The 26140-nt window shown below is 37.0% G+C and overlaps 1 protein-coding gene and 1 long non-coding RNA gene across 3 annotated transcripts in view; both read right to left on the bottom strand.

Annotated features, from left to right (window-relative positions):
- LOC147572016 (uncharacterized) overlaps positions 1-26140 on the bottom strand; it is a 463768-nt gene that overhangs the window by 6583 nt on the left and 431045 nt on the right. The gene's annotated exons all lie outside the window — the stretch shown is intronic.
- Positions 131-24696, bottom strand: ZFAND1 (zinc finger AN1-type containing 1). Of its 2 annotated transcripts, XM_086695982.1 has the most exons (9): positions 24571-24696; positions 16886-16928; positions 15930-15969; positions 13565-13692; positions 13388-13479; positions 12053-12174; positions 1389-1544; positions 1121-1295; positions 131-800 (listed from the first exon to the last, which is right to left on the bottom strand). In XM_086695982.1, exons 1-8 carry the CDS (start codon positions 24623-24625, stop codon positions 1125-1127), a joined length of 807 nt encoding a protein of 268 aa, XP_086552108.1. In that variant the 5' UTR covers positions 24626-24696; the 3' UTR covers positions 131-800; positions 1121-1124. The 2 variants fall into 2 exon arrangements, with proteins under 2 accessions (XP_086552108.1, XP_086552106.1); XM_086695980.1 differs by having other exon boundaries at positions 131-1295.

Raw genomic sequence — 26140 nt, 5'->3', positions numbered from 1 at the left:
GATAATTAAAATAGAAAAGGGACAAAGCCTTCCCCAACAAGGGACAAAAACAAATAGAAATTATTTCTATTCCTTCCATGTGGTAGTACTTTGTTGAGTACTGATGGAATATATCAGTCAGACACATCACTTTAAATATATTTTTTTAAGTTTATTTTTGAGAGTGAGAGAGTGAGCGCGAGCAAGCATGAGCAGGGGAGGGGCAGAGAGAGAGGGAGACACAGAATCTGAAGCGGGCTCCAGGCTCTGGGCTGTCAGCACAGAGCCCAACGTGGGGCTCGAATTCATGAATGGTGAGATGGTGACCTGAGCCAAAGTGGGACACTTAACTGACTGAGCCACGTAGGCGCCCCAATCAGACACATCATTTTAAAAATAGTTAGGCATGTATTTTGCATTGATATAAAGACACTGTAATGAAGTTGTGCTACCTCACCTTTCCTCTCATTTGTAATACATTTACATAAATAAAGGTGAATCCTATTGCAAGAGGATCTTTATCAGAGAGATATGCCCCAAAGCAGTTAGGGGACACCAAGAAAAACCATTTCCTCTTCCTAAGCCTGAGATTCCTCTCATCCAAAAACTTGGAGACCATCTCATTCACTCTTGTAAGTTTCTATGATTCATGTACACACATCAATTTACACATATTGACATACAGTTAAGGCTATACTTCCTGGCCTCATGATGCTAGGCTTAGCCATGTTACGTGTATCTTCTAAAAGTCAGCTCTTTCTTCCTCTGTCGTAAAAGTAGCAATATCCAAAATGCAGTCATTCCTTCCTTCAGCTTAGATCCTAGAGTAACGGTGATATGCAGCAGAGTCACAACCAATCAACAGCTGACATTAAAATAAATGAAATATACCTTTTTTGTTGTTACTAACCATAACCTAATAAAAGCTAGTTAAATACAAAAATTTGCTAATAATTGAATGTCAGTTCATAGCTTAAAACACAAAAACTCAAATTCAATTTAACTGAAAATTGATAATGGAAATGACATAATGGAAATAAATTAAAAGGGAACTTTTAGGAATAAACATATGTGATATGTGTAGTAAAAGAAATGGACTTAACAGAGAATTTTCCTCATCATTTCTGGCTTGAATCCTTACATGACTAATCCAAATAGGAATCAACATTTTTTAAAAACTGTTCTTCATCATTAAGATATTCCAAGATAATATTTCCACCATTATACAAAGGGCAATCCTCCTTAGCGATCCAGGTTTCCAAAGTATGATCCAAGGGTAAGACTTCTCCTGAAGTAACGTGACATAACCTTAATTTCTGTTAAGGGAAATAAATCATACTGTAATAAACAAACATGCTGGTAAAAGAGTATCCTAAAACTTTTACGAAAAAATTATGACCAGTTGTTACCTTAGCTGTTAATTTATTATTGTCATTTTTAAGACTGGTTAAAGAAGCCGCAAAGTCTATGGCTTTTCCGATGCTCCATCGTTGGCAAAAGAACATTGGTTTGCTCTTCTCTTTGCTCCCCTTAGGTAAGAAAACCTGAAGGTAAACTCTTTCTTTCTGTAAAAATAAAAAGTTAAAATATAGATTATGTATATGACACAGGCATCTCTTTTTGTCTCATGACCTCTCTTCCTGTCTTCTCCTGGTTAGAGGACTACCCTCTAATGATACAACTTTTAGTAGGAATACCAATCATAGTACCCATGAATCCACCTAAATGCATGGGCATAGGACTGAAGACCCTAGCTAGGGTGGTCTGTGCAAACAGAAGCATGTAATGTAAAACAGGCCAAGCAAAGCCTTTTCCTGAGATTTTTAAAAAATTTTTTAATGTTTATTTTTGAGAGACAGAGACAGAGCATGAGTAGGAAAGGGGCAGGCTCCAGGCTATGAGCTGTCAGCATAGGGCCCAATGTGGGGCTCAAACTCACAAATCGTGAGATCATGACCTGAGCTGAAGTCAGATGCTTAACCGACTGAGCCACCCAGGCACCCCTCCTGGGATTTTTTTATGTTCAAAAGCTAGAAGGAGGGAAGAGCAATCTGGTTGTTTGTTTTTTTTTTTTTTTGTTTTTTTTTGTTTTTTTTTTTTAAGTCTTATTGAATTAAACCTGAAGTTACCTATCTATCCCCCTCCAAACCCTCTTAGCTGTTCCTGAACTAATGTGGAAAAGTTTCCTTAAATGGGAAAGGACTCCAACACAGAGAGAAAAGTCAAGGAAACAGATGGACTCTTTCAAGAGGATGAGTCCTGGAATCCAGTCATCCCTTGAGATCAGATCAATGCATCACTCCCCATTATAGGATAAAAAAAATTGTTTTCATTAAGTTATTGTTATCAAATTTCTGTCACTTGCAATTTAAAGTTTCCTGATACATAGCAACATTTCACCTGAAAGACCTTACTACATATTTAGTTGCAGCAGGGCTCTCGAGAACAAAAGGTCCAAACAATCAATAAAATAAGAACCATAACAAAACAGAACGATTCAGAGATTTGGAGATGGTTCCTCTAGTATTTTATGCCCTATATGCTTCCTTACATTGTATTTTCTTGCTAAGTTAACAAATGCAGGAGGAAAAATAAAGAGGAGCAAAGGTGTTTGGCCCCTGATCTTCCCCGATTCCTAACAATTGCTTTAACAAAGTGTGGCTTTACAGACCAATTCCTGCTACAATAAATATTTTGTTATAATTGGATTATTTCTTAATTATAGGGGAAATATCACAATTATGGTAAGAAATAATAGATTCAACACGATTTCCATCTAAACACAAAGGAATTTAGATTTGTTGAAAACCAGTGAAATGTGTCATAACAGGTAACAAGTATTAAAAGAAAAAAAAAATTATCAGAAATTCAAGCCTTGGGCCAATTCTATAACTTAATAGTTCCTGCTCCAAAGCAAGGTAACAAGAGCAAAAATACAAAAGGAAAGAATGTAAAAGTTATAGCCTCACTGAAAGGAAGGAAGGTGGGCAGGAAGGCGCAAGCAAAATATGCTTGAGGATCAAAAACATAACAAATGCAAACAAGTGATAGGTAGGCTGAGCCACAGACTTTCAAGGTTCCAGAAGACAAAGTAGGAGCCAAGAGTTCAGCTTGTGGGTTAATGGGAGACCACAGTGCTGCATGGAGGTGAAGTATCTGGCTCCGGCTCACTGCTTGGAAGGAGAGGCTAGTGTGGACTTGTGCTCTAGGAAAGAAAGTTGAAGAAGGTGCTGCTGAATGCTGACTACTGCTTACAGAAAGTAATATTTAGGAAAGGCAGAGAAGCACGGATAAAACCTCTTGACAGCAAACAAAGCCAGCATCTTCCAAGTCAGTAAATGGATCCACAATAATCTGAAAACCTCTGGAGGGCAAAAGCCCAAACTGCCAATCTGAAACTTGGATTGGAATGGAAGTCCTGAGTAAGGCCAGTGGAAGAAAATGCAAAATTGCTCCAAAGGAAGAGGTGAGTGACAACAGTGAGATACAGTTAAGAACCTCCTACTCAAGATGAACGTGCAGAATCTACAAATGGAAATTCAAAAGTTAACCTTACTATGGGCAGATGAACTGAATTCAAAAAGACATTATAAAAAGTTATTATTTTTTTTTATTTTTAAAAAGTTTATTTATTTGGTGGGGAAAGGGGCAGAGGAAGAGGGAGAGAGAGAAACCCAAACAGGCTATCAGCACAGAGCCCAAAGTGGGGCTTGATCTCACAACTATGAGATCAGGACCTGAGCCAAAAATCAAGAGTTGGACGCTTAACCAACAGCCACCCAGGGACCCCTAGAAGTTTTTTAAATTATGAAATATCCATACAAATGGAACAAGAAGGTGTGAAACAAAAACAAATGAAATAAGACAAGCTATGAAGATCCAATGAGAAATATAAAAATTTTTAAGTACAGTTTCTGAAATAAACTCAAACAGGAGAAATTTTGATAATCTTCAATAAAAAGGCTTAATTGATCTGAAGATGGATTTGAGGAAGTCCTCTAGAATGCCGCACAAATAGATACAAAGATAGAAATTATACATCCCAAAAATAGGTCTAACAAGATTTCAGAAGGAAGCAATATTCAGAGAAAATGACTGTAATTTTCCAAAAGTGAAGAAATAAGTGGAATTAAAGATGTACCTCCAGGCCCAAGCTGGGTAATTAAAATAAATCCAGATGTAGAAACATTGCACTGAAATTGGAAAATACCAAACTCTTAAAAGCTACTAGAGAAAGACTGATTACTCATAAAGCAATAAGATTGACAGATGTTTCCCCAATAATAGACAACAGGGAACAATGAATAGTATATTAAGAGAGTTGAGAGAGTCTAATGGACAATCCAGCTCAAGTGAGGGCAAAATAAGGGCGCTTTCAGACAAAAAAAAGACTCAAAGAGTTCACCAATGAAGACTCTTAACGAAAGAACTACCAGTAGTTTAGCCAAAATAAAAGTGAGTCCTAAGGAAAGGAAAAATTCAAAAAAATACGTTGGCAAATTTAAATAGCTATAGTACTGACTTAAAAATCATGTGTGAACAAGGATGATGGGATAGGACATATTCAACTTGAGAAAGCATGTCAAACTCCAGTCTCATTCAAGAGGATACAATACCAAGTAACTTTAAATTCTGAGAGACAAATTGGTATTTAGTTATATATGTTAAAAATTAAAATTGTTAGCACATGTCTATTACCACATTATAAAACATTACAATGGAGAGTCTAGATAATACAGTACAAAAAAGGGAACCAGCTAGTATAATTATTAAAAAAATTAAAACTACCCTTATGTTAATGGGGTGTGACTGTTTACCTGGAAATTGAAGGCAAAGAAAAGTATTTGGTAATGTGACTGAACATCTTTTTTCTCTATATTAAAAGTACCTAGATATAGAGGTTGGGGGAAACATTATGTTCACAACAAAACAAAACCCAGGAGATAATTAGGGATGAGAAGGAATAAGACTTAAATGAAAAACATAAAATGTTACAGAAGTCACTAAAACACGATTTAAATAGATGAAAAGGCATACAAGGTTATTAGACAGGAAGACAATGTTCTATAGCACAAACCCAAAGTGAATCCTTCAGGAATGATACTCAGTCAGGACTTGCTAATAGTCAGAACTTGTTGGGAGACTGAATTTTACTTTAACTTTACAGAAATCCCTAGATAATGTATTGAGGTTTTCCATCAGTTACTTATACCTAGTGAGCAGGGAGAGGCCAGAATCTCCACGATAAAGAGGAAGGTATCAAGAGGGTAAAAATCCTCTTGAGAATAGCCAAGGGGGCTTCTCATACATGGCCAAATCTTTACCTCCTGTCGGCACCATTATTCACAGCTTACATCCTTGTGGGAACTGGGGGACACAGAAAGCCACATTTCTAAAGACTATACTGTGTTCTCATGCTATTTATAATGATTTCTCTCAGTTTCTCCATTTCTCCTTTAAAGAGCCTATGATCTTTAACGTTAGTTGCTGGAGTCTGTCACTTAAAACCTTGTCCCATTAGGATAACTATAAAAATCCTAGGTTTGTTTTTTTTTTTTTTTAAAGTATAATTAATACACAAGGTTATATTAGTTTTGGTGTAAAGCAGTCATTTAACAAGTTTATACAATTATGCTATGCTCACAAGTATAGCTACCATCTGTCTCTATACAATGCTATTACAATGTCATTGACTATATTCCTAATGCTATGTCTCTTATTCCCATGACTTCTTCATTCCGTAACTAAAAGCCTGTATGTCCCACTACCCTTCACCTGATTTGCCCATCCCCCCATCTCAGAGAAAGTTTTAGTTTAAATAGAATAAGCATGAATAAATATGAAGAAAAAAACTGCTAAGAAAAAAATATAGGTGAACTTACATTATCATATATTAGAACATTCTATAGAGTTATTGCATCAAATCAATTTGGTACTGACCTGGGAGTAAAAAAAAAATATGAGTGGAATAGAATAGGAAATCCAAAAATAGATCCAGTAAAAATAAATCTTAAACTTGTCATGAATTGGAATACCAACTATCATCTTCAAAAGGAAAACTGATTTAATAATTGGTGATGGCAAAACTAGCTAAAAAACTGGAAGAAAATAAGATTGGGTCCTCAGCTCCTATTACATGCTACAAACAAATTCCAGATGGATTAAAGACAAATGCAAAATGCCAAAAAATAAAAATCCTAAAGAAACCAAAGTGGGGGGTGCAGGGAAGCAGAAAAAGGCACACCTTAGAAAAAATTAAAACACATGTCAACAAGATACATAAGTGAAATCAATATATTTGATATATTTTGAAAACATATCTATAATCAATCTGATTTGGAAAAAGAATATCTATTATATTCCAAGAGTTTCCATAAGAAGTTGTCCAAACAAAATAAAAAGACAGGAGTATGGGTTAACAGGCAACCAAAAAGAAAAATGATCAAAGGGTGATTGAAAGAACAACTACACATGGCTAACAAACATAATAAAAGATGCTCAAACTGAACATGCGAATTAAAGCAATTAGAAGGTATCTTTTTATAGCCATTAGACTGGAACACATTAAAACATATAACAGCTACTAGAAACCATGGGAGGAGGGGAAGCGTACCTCATATCTGGCCACAAGAGGCAGTATATTAAACTGGGTAAGATGGCAGGGTTATCACCCGAGTGATCTTAAATAACTTCAAATCATTCATGTGTGAAATGAGGATATATAATATACCAGGAGGTTGTATTAAGGGAGGTAAAAAAAATTTAAAGCCAAAAATCAATGGCTGGCATAGTGTAATCCGTCAATAAAGGCTATTATAACTATTGCCAGTAGAAATGTGAATTGTTGCAACTTCTTTATAAAGCAGCTTAGCAACATCTATGAAGATTTAAAATACACGTATCCTTTGACCCAACAAACACACTCCTGGGAATTTATCTCACAAAAAGAAGAAACCAGACCAAGACTACTTAGCACAGTAGACAAAACTGGAAACAAAGTGAATGTTCATCAATAGGAAAATGGCAAAGTAAGAATCTACAGACCTGTACATCCACACTACGGAATATTTATCTAGTTTTTAAAGAATGAGTTAGAGCTATACCAGCTCCCTTGAGAAAATTTCTGCTGGGCATTAATAAGGATATATACAGGTAATAATCTACCTAAAACCTGCTTTATTTTCACTTACAGCTATAATCACTATTTGACATGGCAGTATGTATTTAACAGTTAACTCACCGCATTGGAATATAAATTCCATGTTGGCAAGGACTTCTATTTACTCTTGTATACCCAGGGCCTGATATATAGTAGGGGCTCAAAAAAAAAGTATTGACTAAATGAGATGATGCCATTTTTTTAAAATAATGACCAAAAAGCATTCTTTATGCGCTTGCATACATATACAAGTAAACATCCATTTATGTAAATTATACACAGGTATACACACATATATATGTATGCATCCATGTATATGTATAAATATATATGTGTATAAAGACACACATTAATGCAAGGGGAAAAGTTATAGCTACAGACATGTGTCATGCTCCATGATGAACTATTAAGTGCATCACGAATCTGTTTTCTGAGGCCAGCCTACTTGGTTTCAATTTGTAATTCACCACTTACTAGCTATGCTTAACCATTTTGTGCCTGAGTTTTCTTACCTGTTAGGCAGAGATAACAGTTCCTATCTCATAAGCATGTTGTGAGGATTAAATGTGTTAGAAGAGGGCCTAGAACAAAGTAAGTGCTATGCAAGTTTTTACTATTATGCCTAAGGAATAAAATAATTGCAAAACAATTTGAGCAATATTATTGGATACTTTAGGGCAGCCCTTCTCAACTTTGTCACTGTTGACATTTGGGAATGTCAGAAAACTTTTATTGTGGGCACTGTCCTATGTATAGTTAATCTCTGGCCTATGCCCGCTAGATTTCATAGCATCCCCATGCCCAGTTGTGATCAAAATCACCTTCAGTTGAAAACAACTGCTTTAGTGGGAGGGACATGGACACAGGAGCGTGTGTTTGGTTTTTCTCCTTACAGATCTGTTAAAAGTTACACTTGTAAAGGCATGTACTACATTTGCAATTTTAAAACCAACAAATGAAGTTTTCAAAAAAAAAAAAAAAGGAAAATATTAAGAACAATCACTAACAAAAGAAGACTGTAATCAATGGTTTCTAAACCAGCAGAATAAAAGGGAATATAGAAAATGCAATCAACATGAAGGATGTGAGGAGAGAGAAATAAATCAAGGAAAAGGATGATAAGCAGAAAGCTTAAGATGGAAGAAGTATGTTCAAATGTATCAGTGATCACCATAAATACAAATGGATTCAACTCACCTATAAAAGAGATATTATCAACCTGGATTAAAAAAAGAAAGTCCAGCTATATGCTGCTTACAAAAGACACCCTAAAACAAAACACAGAAAAGTTGAATATAAAAGGGATTTTAAAAGGACGTAACAGTTAAGCATTCACTAAAAGAAAGCTAGTGAAACAGTATTATAATTCACAATAGGATTTAAGGTAAAATTCATAAAGATACAACGATGAAAAAATTTCATGTACCTGATAATATTATTTAGAAAAAACATTAGAATTACAAGAAAGAAATCTGACAAAATCAGTTGTAGCAGGAGATTTTAACACCCTCAGTCTCAGAAACCAATAGATCAAGCAGACCAAAAATTAGTACGCACACACGTACACACAGACATGCATATCAATACATACGAACGGGAGGGGTGGCAGGAGAAAGACTGCAAATGACAAAGCAAAATGAGCAAAATGTAAGTAACTGGTACATTTGGATAAAGGATGTGGAAAAAAAATCATTGTACTACTTTTGTAACTTCTGTGTTTAAAACTGTATCAAGTTACCAAATAAAAAACCCACACTCAAACAAGTAGGTTGAAAATAAATTCACTGTCAAGGTGAGAAGATGGAAAAAGATCAGAAAATCCAACATAAAAGGAAATATAAAAATCAGAATTTAGTGACATAGAAAGCAGAAAACCAGTAGAAAGGTCAAACCAAGATATGCTTCTTACAACTAAAATATAAACACACACACACACACACACACACACACACACACACACACACACACCTCTAACAAGACTGTTCAAGGAGAAAATAAAGTACAAATGAAACATATTAACAATGAAATGGAATGACTACTCAAGACACAATAGAGATCTTGGAACATAAGAGAAAAACTTGAACAATAAACTGGAAAAGCTACATCAAGTAGTAAGTTTTAAGACCAATTAATATTTACCAAAATTTCAGGAGAAGTGACTATCCAAATAAACCAAGAACTATTTAACACATTGAACCATATTCAAGATTCTCCCCTCAAAAATGGCAACAGATTCAAACGTTGTAACACCCTTTACCAACCCTTCAGGAACAAATAATCCCCATCCTCTACAAAGATTTCAAAGAATAGAAGAGAGAAAGCTACTCAACAAATTTTACGTGCATAGTCTCGCTACTAATAGCACAAACAATAATATATTAGCTAATCAATTTAGCAGTGCATTTTAAAAGAATTATATACCAGAGTCAAGTAGTTTGTTTTGGAAGATGTGGGTGATTTTACAGAAAAATAGATTAATGTAATTGAAAACATTCATAAGGAAAGAAAAGATACCTGATCATCCTACTAGAGGTAGAAAAAAAACTTACAGTAAGAATTTATACATATTCATGATATAAAGTCCTAGCAAACTAGGAACAGAAAGAAGTACTGCTCACCTGATAAAGGCTTCTACTGAAAATTTACAGCAAATGTAGTATTTACTGATGAAACTTTAAAATCATTTGCATTAAAGTCAGAAATGATGAAGATGCCTACTATCACTCACATTATTCAAGATGTTCTGGAGATCTCAGCCAATACACTAAGACAATAATAATGAGAAGGAGAAAAGAAAATTTGGCAAATAAGCACACACACACCCACAAAACTGTCATTTGCAGAAGATAAGGCTACACAGAAAACATCCCAGAAAATCTAACTATGGGTACTCCTAGGAAGATTATTTGCTGGATAGAAGGACAACATACAACAAACAATGAGGAATAATCAGTCATGAAAGTAAATTTTTTTTTAAGTTATTTACAATGGGGGCGCCATTTAAGTTATTTACAATGGGTGGCTCAGTCGGTTAAGCGTCTGACTTCAGGTCATGATCTCAAAGTTCGTGAGTTTGAGCCTGGCATCGGCTCTGTGCTGACAGCTCAGAGCCTAGAGCCTGCTTCAGATTCTGTGTTTCCCTCTCCCTCTGCCCCTCCTGCACTCGCATGCTGTCTCTCTCAAAAATAAACATTTAGAAAAAAAAATTTTTAAGTTATTTACAATGGCAGCAAAAACAATTAGCAGACTAAGATATATAAATATATATGTAATATATATATGCATTATAAAATGTTAACGATCTAAAAAAAGACCTAAAGAAAAGTTGGAAAGATCAATCATAGACCTAGATGGGAAGAATCAAAATTCTAAAGATGTCAACTGTCTCTAGTTTAAAATTTAGCATTAATTCCTATCAAAATTGCAATTTCAAAGAACGGGACAAAGTGGTCGTAGGTTTTTGGTTTTTTTTTTTTTACAAATGAATAAATTGCCAAGAATAGATGTGACTGAAAGAATAACATGGACAGACTTGTCCTTATTATAAAGCTATGATAATTAAGACAGTTTGATATTAATGCAAAGACAGAAAAACAGACCAAAGGAACTGAACTGAGATCCCTAAATTAGTCTTACATGTCTAGAACAATATGGTGTATGACAAAGGTATCATTATAAGGAGGAACTCATGATCTTATGTTATGACAACAGGAAATCCCTACTGGGGGAAAAAAATCTCTATTTACAACTAAATTCGAAATGGAACAAAGAGTTAATTTTTTTTTAACTTCTGAAAGAAAATATAAGAAAATCTCATTTCCAAACATACAAATTAAGGAAAACGATAAGTTTGAGTACATTAACATTCTGAAGTCTGAACTACTAAAGAGATTAAAAGCAAAGTGAAAACAAGCCATAGACTGAGAAGATATGTGACATCCATTTACTCAAGAAAACATCAGAATTCAGAATATATGAACAACCCTATAATTTTTAGCAGTACCAAAAAAAAAAAAAACCCAACAGAAAAATTGTGCAAAGGATATGAATAATTTACACAGGTAAAATGGCCAATAAGTCAATGCAAAGTAGCTGAACCTTATTAGTCACAAAGGAAATTCAACTTTAAACTTCAGTAAATTTAGAAACAAGAAACACCAACTCTCAGACACTGTAGGAATGAGATAAATCAGTACAACAACTGACAACAGTCTAATAAAGCTGAAGATAAGCAAACTCCATGACCCAGCTTGTCTATTTCTAGGTATATTCCCTAAAGTAGCATTTTTCAATCTGATGGTCTCAATCCTTTAGGGGTTATAAAAACAGTGTTTAAAATAAAACAGAATAAAAAAACATCAGAGTATATAACTCATAAGGCTAGTATGTAACATGTAAGGCTACGTATTACTGATAATGTGTTAAGCTATGTATATAGGTATGTAGTATGTACGTACACAAGTACCTACTGGAATGTTCTATAAAATATAATGGATATTATGGAGTTTTAAAGGGACCACCCTAGAAAAACATTCCCACATATACACAAGGATGTTCACTGTTGTAACAGTTTATAATAGCAAAATATCTGAAAAACATCTGAATCTTCATTAGGAAAATGGATAATTTGTGGCATATTCATACTATGGAATAATGTATACCTACTACAATGAATGAACTAAATGTATCAGCATGGACAAATGTTAAAAATATGATGCCAAGTGAAAAAAAGAGTTGATCTGGTTCACTGTAACTTCTCAAAGTGAAAAAGTCAAAATTATTATCTACGCAGATATATACCATATACCAGTAACAATACATTTCAAGTTCAGATTAGTTGTTACTTGTTGGGTGGGAGGAGTCAAAAGGGGGCTATATTTGAAACATTTTTGTTTTTCAAAATCTGAGACCAACCTGTGGTAATGACTTATCTCCATCAGCATGCATCTTTAATTTCATCAGCGCTACCTTTGCAGCCGTTTCACTGTTTTTTGCACCTTTCCTTCGTTTACTTGCTGTCCCTCCTGTCTTAGAATCTAAGAAATAAGTATAAGCATATAAGCACATAGAATTTTTAAGTAAAATTTCCAGAGTTCTATTATTTGTTATAGTTTTGAAATATACACAAATAACACATAATAGTTATACAGAACCACATTTTTTTTTGTTGGTATCATACATGACTATTATAAAAATATCATCAAGGTTGATCTAAGCAATCTCTACATGAAAAAACTCACTGTTATGTGCTTTCCTTTCCAATTTAAGCCTATTTAATCCAAAACAAATCACTAACATTCCTACAGAAAACTTTTTTTTTTTTTAATATTTATTTATTTTTGAGAGAGAGACAGAGCATGAGTTGGGGAGGAGCAGAAAGAGAGGGAGACACAGAATCTGAAGCAGACTCCAGGCTCTGAGCTGTCCGCACAGAGCCCGATGTAGGGATTGAACTCATGAACTGTGAGATCGTGACCTGAGCTGAAGTCGGACACTTAACCGACTGAGCCACCCAGGTACCCCTGCAGAAAACTTTTAAGATTTGGTCATAGATTTTAATAAAGGTACTATCCTTAATACAGAATGAAAATTCTGAACATGTTGGCAGAGAGACTGGTTTAAGCAACAGATACATTCTTCCCAGCACCTCAGATTATCAGCAGCATTCACAGAACAGCTGATGAGACTTAATGATTAGTCTTTAGAGAAAGCAAACCACTGCGCTGGCCTTATGAATACTATTTCCAGCCATGATACTTGACCAGCTGATCTAAGTGGCCCAGTAAAAGAGAATATCGGGTAAGTACTTCCATAGAATTTCCAATCTTTCATTAGTCAGCATTCTAAGAAATATGGGCACATAAATGCCATCAAAATCTATACCAGGTTGCAACCATTGGGGCCATTAAAAACACCTTCCAGGGGTGCCTGGGTGGCTCCATTGGTTAAGCATCCAACTTTGGCTCAGGTCATGATCTCACAATTCATGAGTTCAAGCCCCATGTTGGACTCTGTGCTGACAGCTCAGAGCCCGGAGCCTGCTTCAGATTCTGGCTGTCTGTCTGTCGGTCTCTCTCTCTCTCTCTGCCTCTCCCCTGCTCACTCTCTTTCTCTCAAAAATTAACATTAAAAAAAAAAAAAAAAAAAAAAAAAAACCTTCCTTAAGTGGCAAGCTGACATAAGAAGCAGGACTCCATAACTAACAGATATACAGCAGTAAGGAAACAACCAAACTTTCTAGATACTTGCCAATAATGTCTTTAACAAGTTTCTGAGTGGCAGCCATACGAGGCTTAGGAATTTCCAGTTTTTCACATTCATGATCAGACTGATGACGGTGCCTATAAGCAACAGAAGAGTGACACTAGTTCACGTATTTGCAAGACTTAAACAGATACATAGAATTTGAATGGTCTGAGTGATCACCTCAGGCAAAAATTCTTCTCACAGTAAGGACATTTAACTGGCACAAGCTCTCTTTCAGCACAGTCCCTGAATGAGCATGGGTAAGACGTGGGCTTATTCGACTTCAGTCTCTCATTGATTATGGTCACCTGAAAATGGAAAAAGGAAGAAATGGCATTATAGAGTTCATATATAACACAAATCATCTATTTTGGAAGGCAACATATGTAACATTTTTGCTTAAACTTGTTAGAGCAACTTACATTTTCCCACCTAACAGATTATAATAAATGTTTGTGTGATAAATGATTACTGTGCTGACTGTTCTACATTTTCATAACTTTCTTACTATGGTGTATTTATCTTCTAAGTCAAGTTAAAATGACTATTCAGTTACTCTTCATAATTTTAGAGTTCTACTCTGTACCAGTCCTAAACAAAGATGCCCCCATAATAATATGCTTAGGTGACCATCTCATCAACCCTCAAAGAGCAAGTCATAACTACTTTCTACGCTGACTTTAGTTTAATACGTATATATATGAAAGAACACTTAAAATTATGTTTGATACAGAAGATTAAAGACAGTTTCTGTAATGATACATTCTCTATTCCGCATGTATTATTGTATTACCAGCAAATATTACATCAGAAGAAGAGATGTTACAAGATTAAAAAATATATACATCCAGGTCAGGATAGTTTGAGTTTTAAATAACCATGTTTATAGAGTTGAATGAACTTTTGCAGGCTCCGTGATGTCAACCCAGAGCCTCACGTAGAGCTGGATCTCATCAACCCTCTGATCAGGAGGTGAGCCAAAATCAAGAGTCAGACAGACGCTCAATCACCTGAGCCACCCGGGTGCCCCAAGATAATTTCTTAAAATCTACAACCAAAGGGCATTCCTCTATATAAATGGTAGTTATACCTTGTTGGAATTAATTTTAATATTCATTTTGAGAGGAAGAGAGAGCACACAAGCACAAGAGGGGAGAGGGAGGGAAGGGGGGGAGAAGGAGGGAATAGGGAGGGGGAGGGGGGAAGGGAAGGGGGGAGAGGAGGAGGAGCAGGAGCAGCAGCAGCAGCAGCAGCAGCAGGGGACATGCAGAGGGAGAGGAAGAGAGAAAATCCCAAGCAGGCTCCTCCATGCTGTTAGGAGGAGATCATGAGATCATGACCTGAGCTGAAATCCAGTCAGACACTTAACTGACTGAGCCACCTAGGCGCCCCTTGGGGTTAACTTCTTAACTACTTTTCCAAATTTGTTCTAATGGTCCACTGGTAAAACGATTTTCAATTCATTATTTAATTAATGAGATCTAATTGACATTGCACAAGAGACGTTCATAGAAGTCAAATATTGTAAGAAAAAGGAAAGTACGAGGATTTACAAGCTGCATAAGAAACATTAATATGTTTACTATATGACTATTTCTCTCCAACTAATCCTGCATAATACCAATATGCTAATTTTTATTTTCATCACATAAATCACCTCAACCTCAAAGGACCAGATTTGAACTGAAGTTCATTTAACTCGAATTTTCTATAACTGAGAGAAAAGATATAAAAATCCTCAGTAAAGTGCTTGGTAATTGCTGGTCAGGAATAAATACTAACTGAAAAGTGTGGGTCAAATGCTTCTTTCTAAATGGAGTGAGCTCAGTTTAACTTTCTGCCTTTCTCGGACCAAAGGAGGTGGAGCCACTTATTATGAGTTGGAGAAAATTACATTTGGCATGCTGGGCTCAGCTTTCTCTTCGAGGCCTAACCTGGTGAAGCACTGTGTGATTGGTGGGAAAATCTGCCTAATTCTGAATCTCCTTTGCACCCTAGTAGGCTCTACACCAAGCTTCATTCAGTTTATCCTTTATGAGTAATAAAGAGGATACTTTGGCTTCTATTTAACAGCCCTTATTAATGTCTCAATTTGGTCAGAATTGGTGTGGGGATTTTTATCGGACTACAAGTTTGTTCTTGGTGATCTAAGGCCAATCGAGTCAGAACAATCTGCAACCACACAATCCTAACACCAGGATCCAGGGAAAATGAACAAAACAGTGAAGGTGAACTGGAAGGAGCATATGATGAGGCTGTTAATTCCACTGTATATTTATAAATATAGAGCCTAAAGCTGTAAGTGGGCTAAGTTAACATAACTGAAATATACAAGAATTCTAACGATTTGTCATCACTAAGGAGACCAATTTTTCTTTAAAGCAAACTATGAAAAATAACAAAATGAAGTAAGAGCCTCTTTACATCATCAGTTTAGTATGCCAAATTTTAATCTGTGGTACACTGACTGGTTTTAAACTGAATCGAATTCAAAATCAAAGGACATAAAAAGAAACATGTTTTATTAGGAGAACTATTAACATACCTCACGACAGCTGTGTGACTCCTTGCTTCTGTGTTCAAGGCTTAAATAATTAAAAAAAAAAGTGTTTATTTAAATACAAACAATCAAATATAACTACAGTTAATTGGAGATATTTTAGTGGTTAGTATCCTTAAGATTAGTTACACTACATTAAAACTCTGCATATAAGCTGAAATGGCAAAAAGGTAGAGCATCTAGAGTCTCAAAACCCAACTGTTGAACGTACACAAATACGATTCACCACTCTAAGATACCTTTGAGTGCTCCAAGGTGTGTGCAAATAGAAGGAGTTAAAAGATTCTTTGTATTTCTCAAAGACCATCAGAAATAAAATGTCAAAGAAGTGCTCTTGTTCTAAAGGACTTAAAAATATGCATTACTTTTATTTAATCCTAATAAATCTTTGAGTGATCTTCTGAAAATAATTCTTTCAGTGTTCTATTTAATCAGTGAAATGCCTAAAACATGAAAGTTTAATTACAAAGAAAACACATTTTCCAAAAATCTTTGGTTAGGTCCCAGGTTTTACTTTGCATGTGATATGTGTACGAAGAACATGTGATAGCCAACTTAAGAGATGTATAGGTTGGGCTCTTCATTTGATTAAGATGAAGAGTAGTAACAATACCTGGATTTTTTTTTCTACCGTATTCTTTGAATTGTGGATATGTTCTCCCCTTACGATTAAGACACAAATACAACTTTTACACACACACACACACACACACACACACACACACACACAAATCACACACATAAATCCATTTCTGAAAGTTTGAAGTTTAGCCACTATCCACAAGTAATCAGAGCCTATGCCTAATCTTTTTTCTAATTATGAATATAAAATATCAATGGCTGAAGTAAGAACTATTTTAAATCATTCTGCTTTTCAGAAATAAATGTCTTATTACAAACACTAAAATTATTCCCAAATGCTGCATAAAGATTTAACTTACCAAAATACTCCTGAACAACCATCACAAACAAATGGGAGAAAATCTAAAATTGAGGGAAAATGTTATAATGTTATATGCACTGGTCAGTATCCAATTTTGATTTAGTTTCCTTAAAAAGATTTTTAGAAGTACTGAACTACATCTATTGGAGAACCTTCCTTTTTGACCAATATCCTAGTGTAACAAGTAGCTAAACAAAAGCTATCAAAACCTCAAGCACGGAGAGTAACTGGATTATCAGAAGATAAATGTTACTTGTAGTGTGCTAAATCAGAAAAAAGTTCTGGGTTGTTATGGTTGACCAGATTTACTATGTGTTATTTCTGAGTACCTTATACTGCAGAAGTCCTGCATTTGAAGTGAAAATCCTGGGTTTCGATTATGATTCCACAGTTTATTAATCTAGCAACACTACAAACTGTTTAACAGTAGAGCTTTGTGGGAGGGGGTGGAAAGAAGAAGGCAGAGTAGGAGGATTCTGAGCTCACCTCCTCCCATCAGCAAACCAAGATAACAGCTACATCTGAAAACCACCTGAAGACAGCTAGAACAGACTTTCCACACTTAATCCTACCGAGAGAGGCCACACTAGAAGTGTAGGAGGGGTGCAGACAGTTAGGAACCAAACCTGTGTAAGACTTCCCATCAATGGAAGAGACACCACAAAACACGGAAAAGCTAGAGGATCAGAGCCCATACCGTGCACCCCAGTCACTGGGAACAGGAAGTCCCAGAACATCTGGCTTTGAAAACCAGGGAGGCTAAACTTGGCAAATTTCTAAAATCAGCGGGGCTTAACTCCAGGTACTTCAAAAATCTCCAAGAGCTGGAGGCAATAGTAAATTGAGTCCTGACCCTTAAAGGGCCAACATGATAAAAAACTGCTGGAGACTAGCACAGAAGCAGCAGTTTGAAAAACACCTGGGGTATTCATGAAAGCAATTCATTTACTAATCTCAGAGTGTGCACTAGAGAGACAGGGATCTCCAGCAGACCTCTCCAAGAACAAAAGTGCTAGGAGGCACCATTTCTCTTCTCCTCTCCCAGGCCAGATAGCTGTACGCTTGGAGAAACGAGCACTAACTACCGACCACCTTGCCAGCACCCTGTGTCTGCCCATGTATTCACCTACGTTTCCACCACATCCAACCCGCTCACTTCAGCAGACTCCCTCCAGAGTGGCTCCTCTCCTGTCACACTACAAGCAGTCCCAGCAGGGACCAGTGTCACTCCAAAGCGACTCCTGCCCTGGGGAGAGATGGAGATAATCCCACACACCAGTCTGCCCAAAGTTCCAGCAACTTTTAGCAGGCCACGCAGCAGGGAAAGCCCTGCCGTTCAGTGGGACCACAGAGGCTGATGGCAGACACCTAGTCTGATTGCTGGCCCACTCACCTACAGGCCCACCAGGGTCTCTCAACAATATAGGAACCAAACTCCACCCAGTAGCAGGCAAAGTAGGTCTTGCAGCCAACAGGGATGAAGGCAAAGGAGGCTCAGGCACAACAGTGTGCACACAGCCCATCCAGAAGACATCCCTGGAACAGATGGTTCTAGCAACCAGAGGGTACTGTGCTACAAGGCACCACAGGACCTCTTCTACAGAAGTACACTAACTTTCACCACCAAGACACATAGCAGATCTCCCAAATACAAACACGGAGAGTTACACAGTATGCAGAGGCAGGAATAGGTCCCAAATGAAAGAACAGGGCAAAGTCACAGAAAAGAGCTAAAAGAAACGGAGATAAGCACTATGCCCGAAAAAGCAAGTATTAGTCACAAAGATACTCAATGGACTTGAGAAAAGAATGGATGAAATCAGTGAGAACTTCAACACATAGACAGAAAATGTAAAACAGAACCAGTCAGAGATGAAGAATTCAATAACTGAAATAAACACACTAGAGAGAACAAGAGATTAGGAAAGGCAGAGGAACAGATCAGCAATCTAGAAGACAGGATAATGAAAAGCAACCAAGCTGGAGAACAAAAAGAAAAAACAATAAATGAGAATAGGATAAGGGAACTCAGCAACATCATCAAGCGTACTAATAAGCACGTGATAGGGAGCCCAGAAGAAGAGAGAGAAGGGGGCAGAAAAATTACTTGAAGAAATAATAACAAACATACCCAAATCTGAGGAAGGAAACAGCCATCCATATCTAAGAAGTGAAGACAACCTATAACAAGATGTACTCAAGAAGGTTCATACCGATTATAATTAACATGGCAAAAAGACAATTTTCAAAGCAGCAAGAAAAAAAAAAAAAAACCAGGCATATATATAAGGAAAACTCCATAAGGCTACCAGCAAAAACTTTTTAGGCCAGAAGGTAGTGGCATGATATATTCAAAGTACTAAAAGGAAAAAACCTGCAAACAAAAATACTCTACCCATCAAGGTTATCACTCGGTATAGAAGGAGAGATAAAGTTTCCCAGATAAGCGAAAGTTAAAGGAGTTCATCAACACTAAACCAGCCCTACACAAGACGTTGAAGGGAATTCTGAGTGGAAAGAAAACACCTTAAGTAGAAGAAACTTACGAAAGGAAAATATTCCACAGGTAAAAGCAAACATATAATAAAGGTAGTAGATAAATCACTTATAAAACCAGCATGGAAATTAAAAAGCAGTAATTAAGGATATCTACAAAAATGAGTCCTAAAATTAGGTAAAACATGATATATACATAAAACATGGGTGGGGGGTGGAGAGTAAAAATTTAGTGCTTTTTAAAATGTTCAAGTTTAGGGGCGCCTGGGTGGCGCAGTCGGTTAAGCGTCCGACCTCAGCCAGGTCACGATCTCGCGGTCCGTGAGTTCGAGCCCCGCGTCAGGCTCTGGGCTGATGGCTCGGAGCCTGGAGCCTGTTTCCGATTCTGTGTCTCCCTCTCTCTCTGCCCCTCCCCCGTTCATGCTCTGTCTCTCTCTGTCCCAAAAATAAATAAACGCTGAAAAAAACAAAAATTTAAAAAAAATAAAATGTTCAAGTTTAAGTAACCATCACATTAATATAAACTGCTGTATGCATAAGATGTTATATATGAACCTCACAGTAACCATAAATCAAAAACCTGTAAGACATACACAAATAATAAAGAGAAAGAAATCCAAGCATAACACTAAAGAAAGCCATCAAACCACAAGAGAAGAGAAAAAGGAACTTGAGCACTACAAAAACAACCATGAAACAAGTAACAAAATGGCAATAACTACATACTTGTCAATAATTACTTTAAATGTAAATGGACTAAATGCTCCAATCAAAAGACATAGGGCAACTGAATGGATTAAAAAACGAGACCCATCTATATGCTACCTATAAGGGACTTACTTCAGACCTAAAGACACACAAACAGACTGAAAGTAAAGGGCTGAAAAAAACCTAACATGCAAATGGAAGCCCAAAAAAGGCCAAGGCAACAAACACTGTAACAAGAGACAAAGCCTACTACATGAAGACAAAAAGTAACAATCCAACATGAAGATATAACAATTGTAAATATCTATGTACCCAACATAGAAGAACTCAGATACATAAAGCAATTACTAACAGACATAAAGGGAGAAACTGACAGCAATATAAAAATAGTGGGGCACTTTAACAATCCACTTGCATCAATGGATAAATCATCCAAACAGAAAATCAATATGGAAACAGTGATTTTGAATGAAACATTAGACCAAATGGACCTAACAGACATATACAGGACATTCCATCCAAAAACAGAATACATTCTCTAAGACAGATCACATATTAGGCCACAAAACTAGTCTCAATAAATTTAGGAAGACTGTCCAACTATGATGGTATGAAACGAGAAATCCATTACAAGAAAAAGTCTGGAAAGACCATAAATACTTGGAGGCTAAACAACATGCTATCAAATAATGAATCAACAGAGGAAATCAAAAATACATGAAGATAAATGAAAATGAAAACACAATGGTCTAAAATCTTACATGGTCAAATAACCTACAAAATAGGAGGCAAGAATATGCAATGGAAAAAGAGTCTCTTCAATAAATGGTGTTTGGAAAACTGAACATGTAAAAGAATGAAACTGAATAAATTTCTTACACCATACACAAAAATAAACTCAAAATGGATTAAAGACTTCCATGTGAGACCTGAAAACATAAAACTCCTAGAAAACTTAGGTAAGGGTAACAAAAACAAACTTGGGACTACAGCTAATAAAAAGCTTTTGTGCACCGAAGGAAAACATTAACAAAAGGCAATCTACTGAATGGGAGAAGATATTTGCAAATGATCTGACAAGGGGTGAATATCCTAAATATAAAAAAATAATAAACAAATAAAAAGCTTATACAACTCAAAAACCAAAAAAACACAAATAACTCCATTAAAAAAAAAATGAGCAGAGGACCTAAATATACCTTTTTCCAAAGATATAGAAATGGCCAATAGAACTATGAAAACATGTTTAAATCACTAATCCTCAAGAAAATGCAAATCAAAACCACAATGAAATATCACCTTACACCTATCAGAACGGCTAAAATCAAAAACACAAGAAATAATAAGTGTCTGTAAAGATGTGGAGAAAAGAGACCCTCATACACTGTTGGTAAGAATGTAAATTGGTTCAGTCACTGTGAAAAACAGTATGGAGGTTCCTCAAAAAGTTAAAAATAGAAATACCATATGATCCAATAATCTCACTACTCATTATTGACCCAAAGAAAATAAAAACAGTAATTCAAAAAGTTCTATGCATCCCTGTGTTTACTGCAGCAGTATTTACAATAGCCAAGATACGGAAGCAGCCCAAGTGTCCATCAATAAAGGAATGGAGAAAGAGGTGGTATGTATACATACTATGGAATATTACTCAGTCGTAAAGAATGAGATCTTGCCATTTGTGACAACATAAATGAACCAGAAGAGTATCATAAATGAAATACCATATGATTTCACTTGTACGTGGAACCTAAAAAACAAAACAGAGAAACCAAAAAGCTGACAACTACATAAAACAAACTGCTGGTTGCCAGAGGACAGGTGGGTGAGATAGGAGAAAAAGATAAAGGGGATTAAGAGGTACAAACTTCCAGGTATAAAGTAATTAAGTCACAGAAATGAAAGGTACAGCATAGTGAATATAATCAATAATATTATAACAACATTGTATGGTGACAATCGTGACTACATTGATCATGGTAAGCACTGAGTAATACATATGGAATTGCTGAATCTATATATTACACACCTGAAACTAATAACATTGTATGTTAACTATGCCAATTAAAAAGTTATAGGGAAATAAAATGAACCATTTGTATTACTCAGTAAAATATTTAAAAAAAATAGGGCTTTGGATATATATTTGATATAGAATATAGTACTCTGTGTGTGTGTGTGTATGCACACAAAACCAAAGCTCTATTATCAGGTAGTATAGACATAAATAGATATTAGGTACAGGCATATCATGTCTTCTGTATGTACATGTTTATATGTGTGTACATGTTTCTATACTGTATGTCACACGTACTTCACAGGTTAATTGCAAAAACCAAATGAGATAGATGTAAAAGATAAGAATAGGAAGTAACTAATTAGTAATAACTGCAACAATTAACTTGTTTTGAATACACTGAACTCAGAAAAATCCTGTGGTGACTATGGGGAAATGTGTTCAAAGATACTTCAGAAATCCAATAGATAAATTGATACTGCCATATTTAGTCCTGAATTGTTTTTCCTTTCTGTTGAGGAACAACTAAGTTAGGAAATGAATTTTTGAAAAGCACACAAAAGTATCCACTCTCACTAGATACAATCACTCTCCAAATTATTGACTGTTTAAACTATTTTGACCTCGTATTACAGTATACAGCCAAGTGAAGCTGCAAATGTCCAATCACACCACTTTTACAAAGTGAAAACAAAAGGCACCACACTTTACAGAAAGACTACAATTGCCTTGCAAAAGATCTCATCCTACAGGATACCTTATCCAAAACAGAAAGAAGAGGTCCTATTATAATCCACAGGGATCCCTGGATAATTCAGTTTGTGGAACAAGAGACTGAACAAAGCTCTTCTTACACCTCAGAAGTAGCCTAAGTGAATTGACACCATTGTTCTGAAGTACGACACTGTGAGCATGTTTCAGGCCAAGGAAGTATGTATTCATTTGTCAACAAGAAACTGAACCATAAAATACTGTTCAACTTTTATGCCTCTTTTAAATTGGAGAAATTGTACATGCTTGCACTTTTGGTGATGAACTAAAAATTAAATGCAAACCAAGAGGACCCAGAGGGAAGAGTTAAGATGAAGGTAATTTCCTGACACCATCCCTCTATCCAACCAAAAGCTAAACAAAATTTAGGATACTCACATAATACCCTCTAAAAACCCCTCTCCGCTAGTCCAAAAGAGCTACACCCTGGTCTCATTTCATATATATTTATACTTTAAGAGCTATCAGAAGTTGGTAGATACCATGGATTTGGTAATCAGGTATACAAGACATAAACATAACTTACAGTCAAAACCCAATTGGCTAAGGTTCTCTGTGAAAGATGTGCAAGGAAATAGGTTTCCTGAACGGCTGGCCATGACAGCTAGTGGTAAAAGATACATAGAGTGCTGTAGGTAACAAGAACCTACCAGGGATTGTGCCCTTTTGCCCACTAACCACAACAGGTATCACGAATCAGTTGTAACATTCCCATGAAATCTGGGCTAAATGTCAAGAGTACTCCATTCACCAGGTACCTACTACCAATAACCAAGGCTGCAATGAGAGATGAAACCTGTTTGCCACCCAGGCAAACAGTGGCCAACAGTCATAGCACACATTTGGGAGTGAAACTTGGGTACCAAAGACTGAGCATTCTATACGGCTGTAATGCTTTGGGAATTTGCCTGCTCCAGACGCAGGCCATCCTAAGGCCTGTGCCATACTACCACTGACTATTACATTGGACTGTGTGTATATCACATCATCTCTCAGTTCCGCATAGAGAGAACATCACCTTATTAATGCTCCAAACTGCCGATTATTCTGAAAGCTTTTCTATGGAAAAGATCGTGTTTTACACCCTCCTATGCAGTTCCAGCACCAAAACTGATGCTCAATAAATGTTGAGTCAGTGAGATTCAAAGAATGACATAACTGAGTGAGCATGGTGATCATCCTAGTAGAAACCCGAGGAGGAGAGTCTGATCAAAGCTAAGGGCGTTCTCACTAGAAGCTGCGAAGACCAGGTTTAAAACGGATCTCGCTCAACTCCTTCATCTGACAGATGAGGAACAGATAAATAGTTTGGGAAAGGTGTCTTGCCCAAGGCCGCAGTGGCAGGACCAGAGGGGAACACAGGTCTCCACACTCCCAGACCTAAGTGTCAGAAAGGACTGGGAGCGACGCAACTTCTTGGCAAAGCGCACTCGAAACCCAAAATGAACACTGCAAGCCATGTTTCCAGAAATTGCATAGTTCCCTTCCAAAGAGACCGCCAGACTGCCAAAGGCTCAGGGGCAACAAAAATACCAACACATCTCACTGCCGACCCAGGAGGGACGTACCCGCCCTGCCTCCTCAGACTCGACCGCGCCCCACGACCTCCCCTCACCCACCGCCACTACCCGTGGAGGCTCAGCAGGGTACACATCTACCACGCCTAGAGTTAAGGACAGCTAGATCACCTCGCTGCCGGCAATGCTCCACCTGGCAGTGCTGTCCTATGTCCAATTCCGCCATAGCACAGCGCCGCAAGAGGCGGGGCTACAACTCACGCGCAGCGCCTGCTGGGAGGGTGGCGGACCTCGGGGCGGAGCCTGCAGGTGGGTTGGTGCATTCACCGGAAGCAGTCATCCGGTTGTGAGTGCCTGGAGTGACCAGTGTATATGCACTTCTTGCGCCTAGGGAGGCGGCGCAAAGAAAGAGGAGTTGGTCTGTTTGTCTTTTTCCTAGGCAGACGTCTTCGAGCCCAGTCCTTATGGATATGCCCAATTGCTTTTCTAAAATATTGCATGCTGAAATTCCCTCTGTGCAGCAACTCAAATCGGGGCCGACCTCACAAGGACTGTCTTTTTAAAATTAATGTAACTCTGGAAACCAGCACTGTGGCAGGCACAAGTATTTGCAGTAATCAAGAGAAGGAGGACACTGGTTATCCAATTCCGTATGCGTTCTACACCAGTGGATATAAAGTAAATGCCTCTTGCAAGGGAGTCATGAGGCTTTTTAAAGTTTTTTTCCCCCAATCTTTTTTTTTTTTTAAGTCTAGCTCTTGAGGTCCCAAGTGTATACTAAACTGCACTGAGTCCCTCAGTTTAGAGAGTCCCATCTCCCAACTCCCTGAAGTAAGCTTGTGATTCCATTGGGGAAAAGGGGAGTTTCAGACTTGATGAGCCACTTTAAAAGGTACCAAGGAAGTAGAGGTTCTTCTAGGTGGGGTACAAATGGATACCATTCCACTGAGGTGACATCAGACACGACTCAGAGTAGGATGAGTGACAATCAAAAATGTACTCATGACAGGAACTAGAAAAGTATTCAGTGCTTCGTCTATAACTGGGTATATCCAAATCAATATTCATTAAGGATGGGGGAAGGGTGAGATTGGGAAACAATTATCATTACTTCAAGATTTGCTCTTGAATAAATCTGTTTAAGATCTCCATCTCAGATTTGCTTGTGTCTCTGGAAAAACTTCAGATTTTACAGCTGGAAGCAACCTAAGACATCAGTTATCCCAGTGTCTTTGTTTGTTTAAGATGGGGAAATGGATTTATAGCATTTAAGTGATTTGCCCAGGGGCGCCTAGGTGGCTCAGTTGATTAAGCATCCAACTCTGGATTTTTGCTCAGGGCATGATCTCAAGGTTTGTGGGATGGAGGCCTGAGTCAGGGTCTGGGCTGACAGCATGGCATCTGCATGGGATGCTCTTTCTCCACCCCTCCCCCTCTCTTTCTCTCTCTCTCCCCCCATTCCCCCACTCATGTGGCCTCTCTCTCAATATAAATAGCCATTTAAAAATAAATGAATGATTTGCCCAAATTAGTGGAAAAGCCAGGACTAAAATTCAAGTATCAATGACTTCTGGTATTCTTGAATCTAAGAATCAGCAACTTGATTTTGTATGTTTCTTTTAGCTGCTTGGGTCAATCAATAGCAGGTTTTCTAGAATTTTACTAAGTGTTTAGAATGTTCTAGATAGGTGGCAAATATTTTATCAGTCCAACCAAAAAATTAAAATATTCTTACTTTTTC

Source organism: Puma concolor, chromosome F2 (genome assembly GCF_028749965.1).
Source record: "Puma concolor isolate L17-30 chromosome F2, mPumCon1.1.hap2, whole genome shotgun sequence".
Classification (NCBI taxonomy): domain Eukaryota; kingdom Metazoa; phylum Chordata; class Mammalia; order Carnivora; family Felidae; genus Puma; species Puma concolor.
Note: the sequence above shows the minus strand (reverse complement) of the source record. Positions and strands in the feature narration are given on the sequence as shown.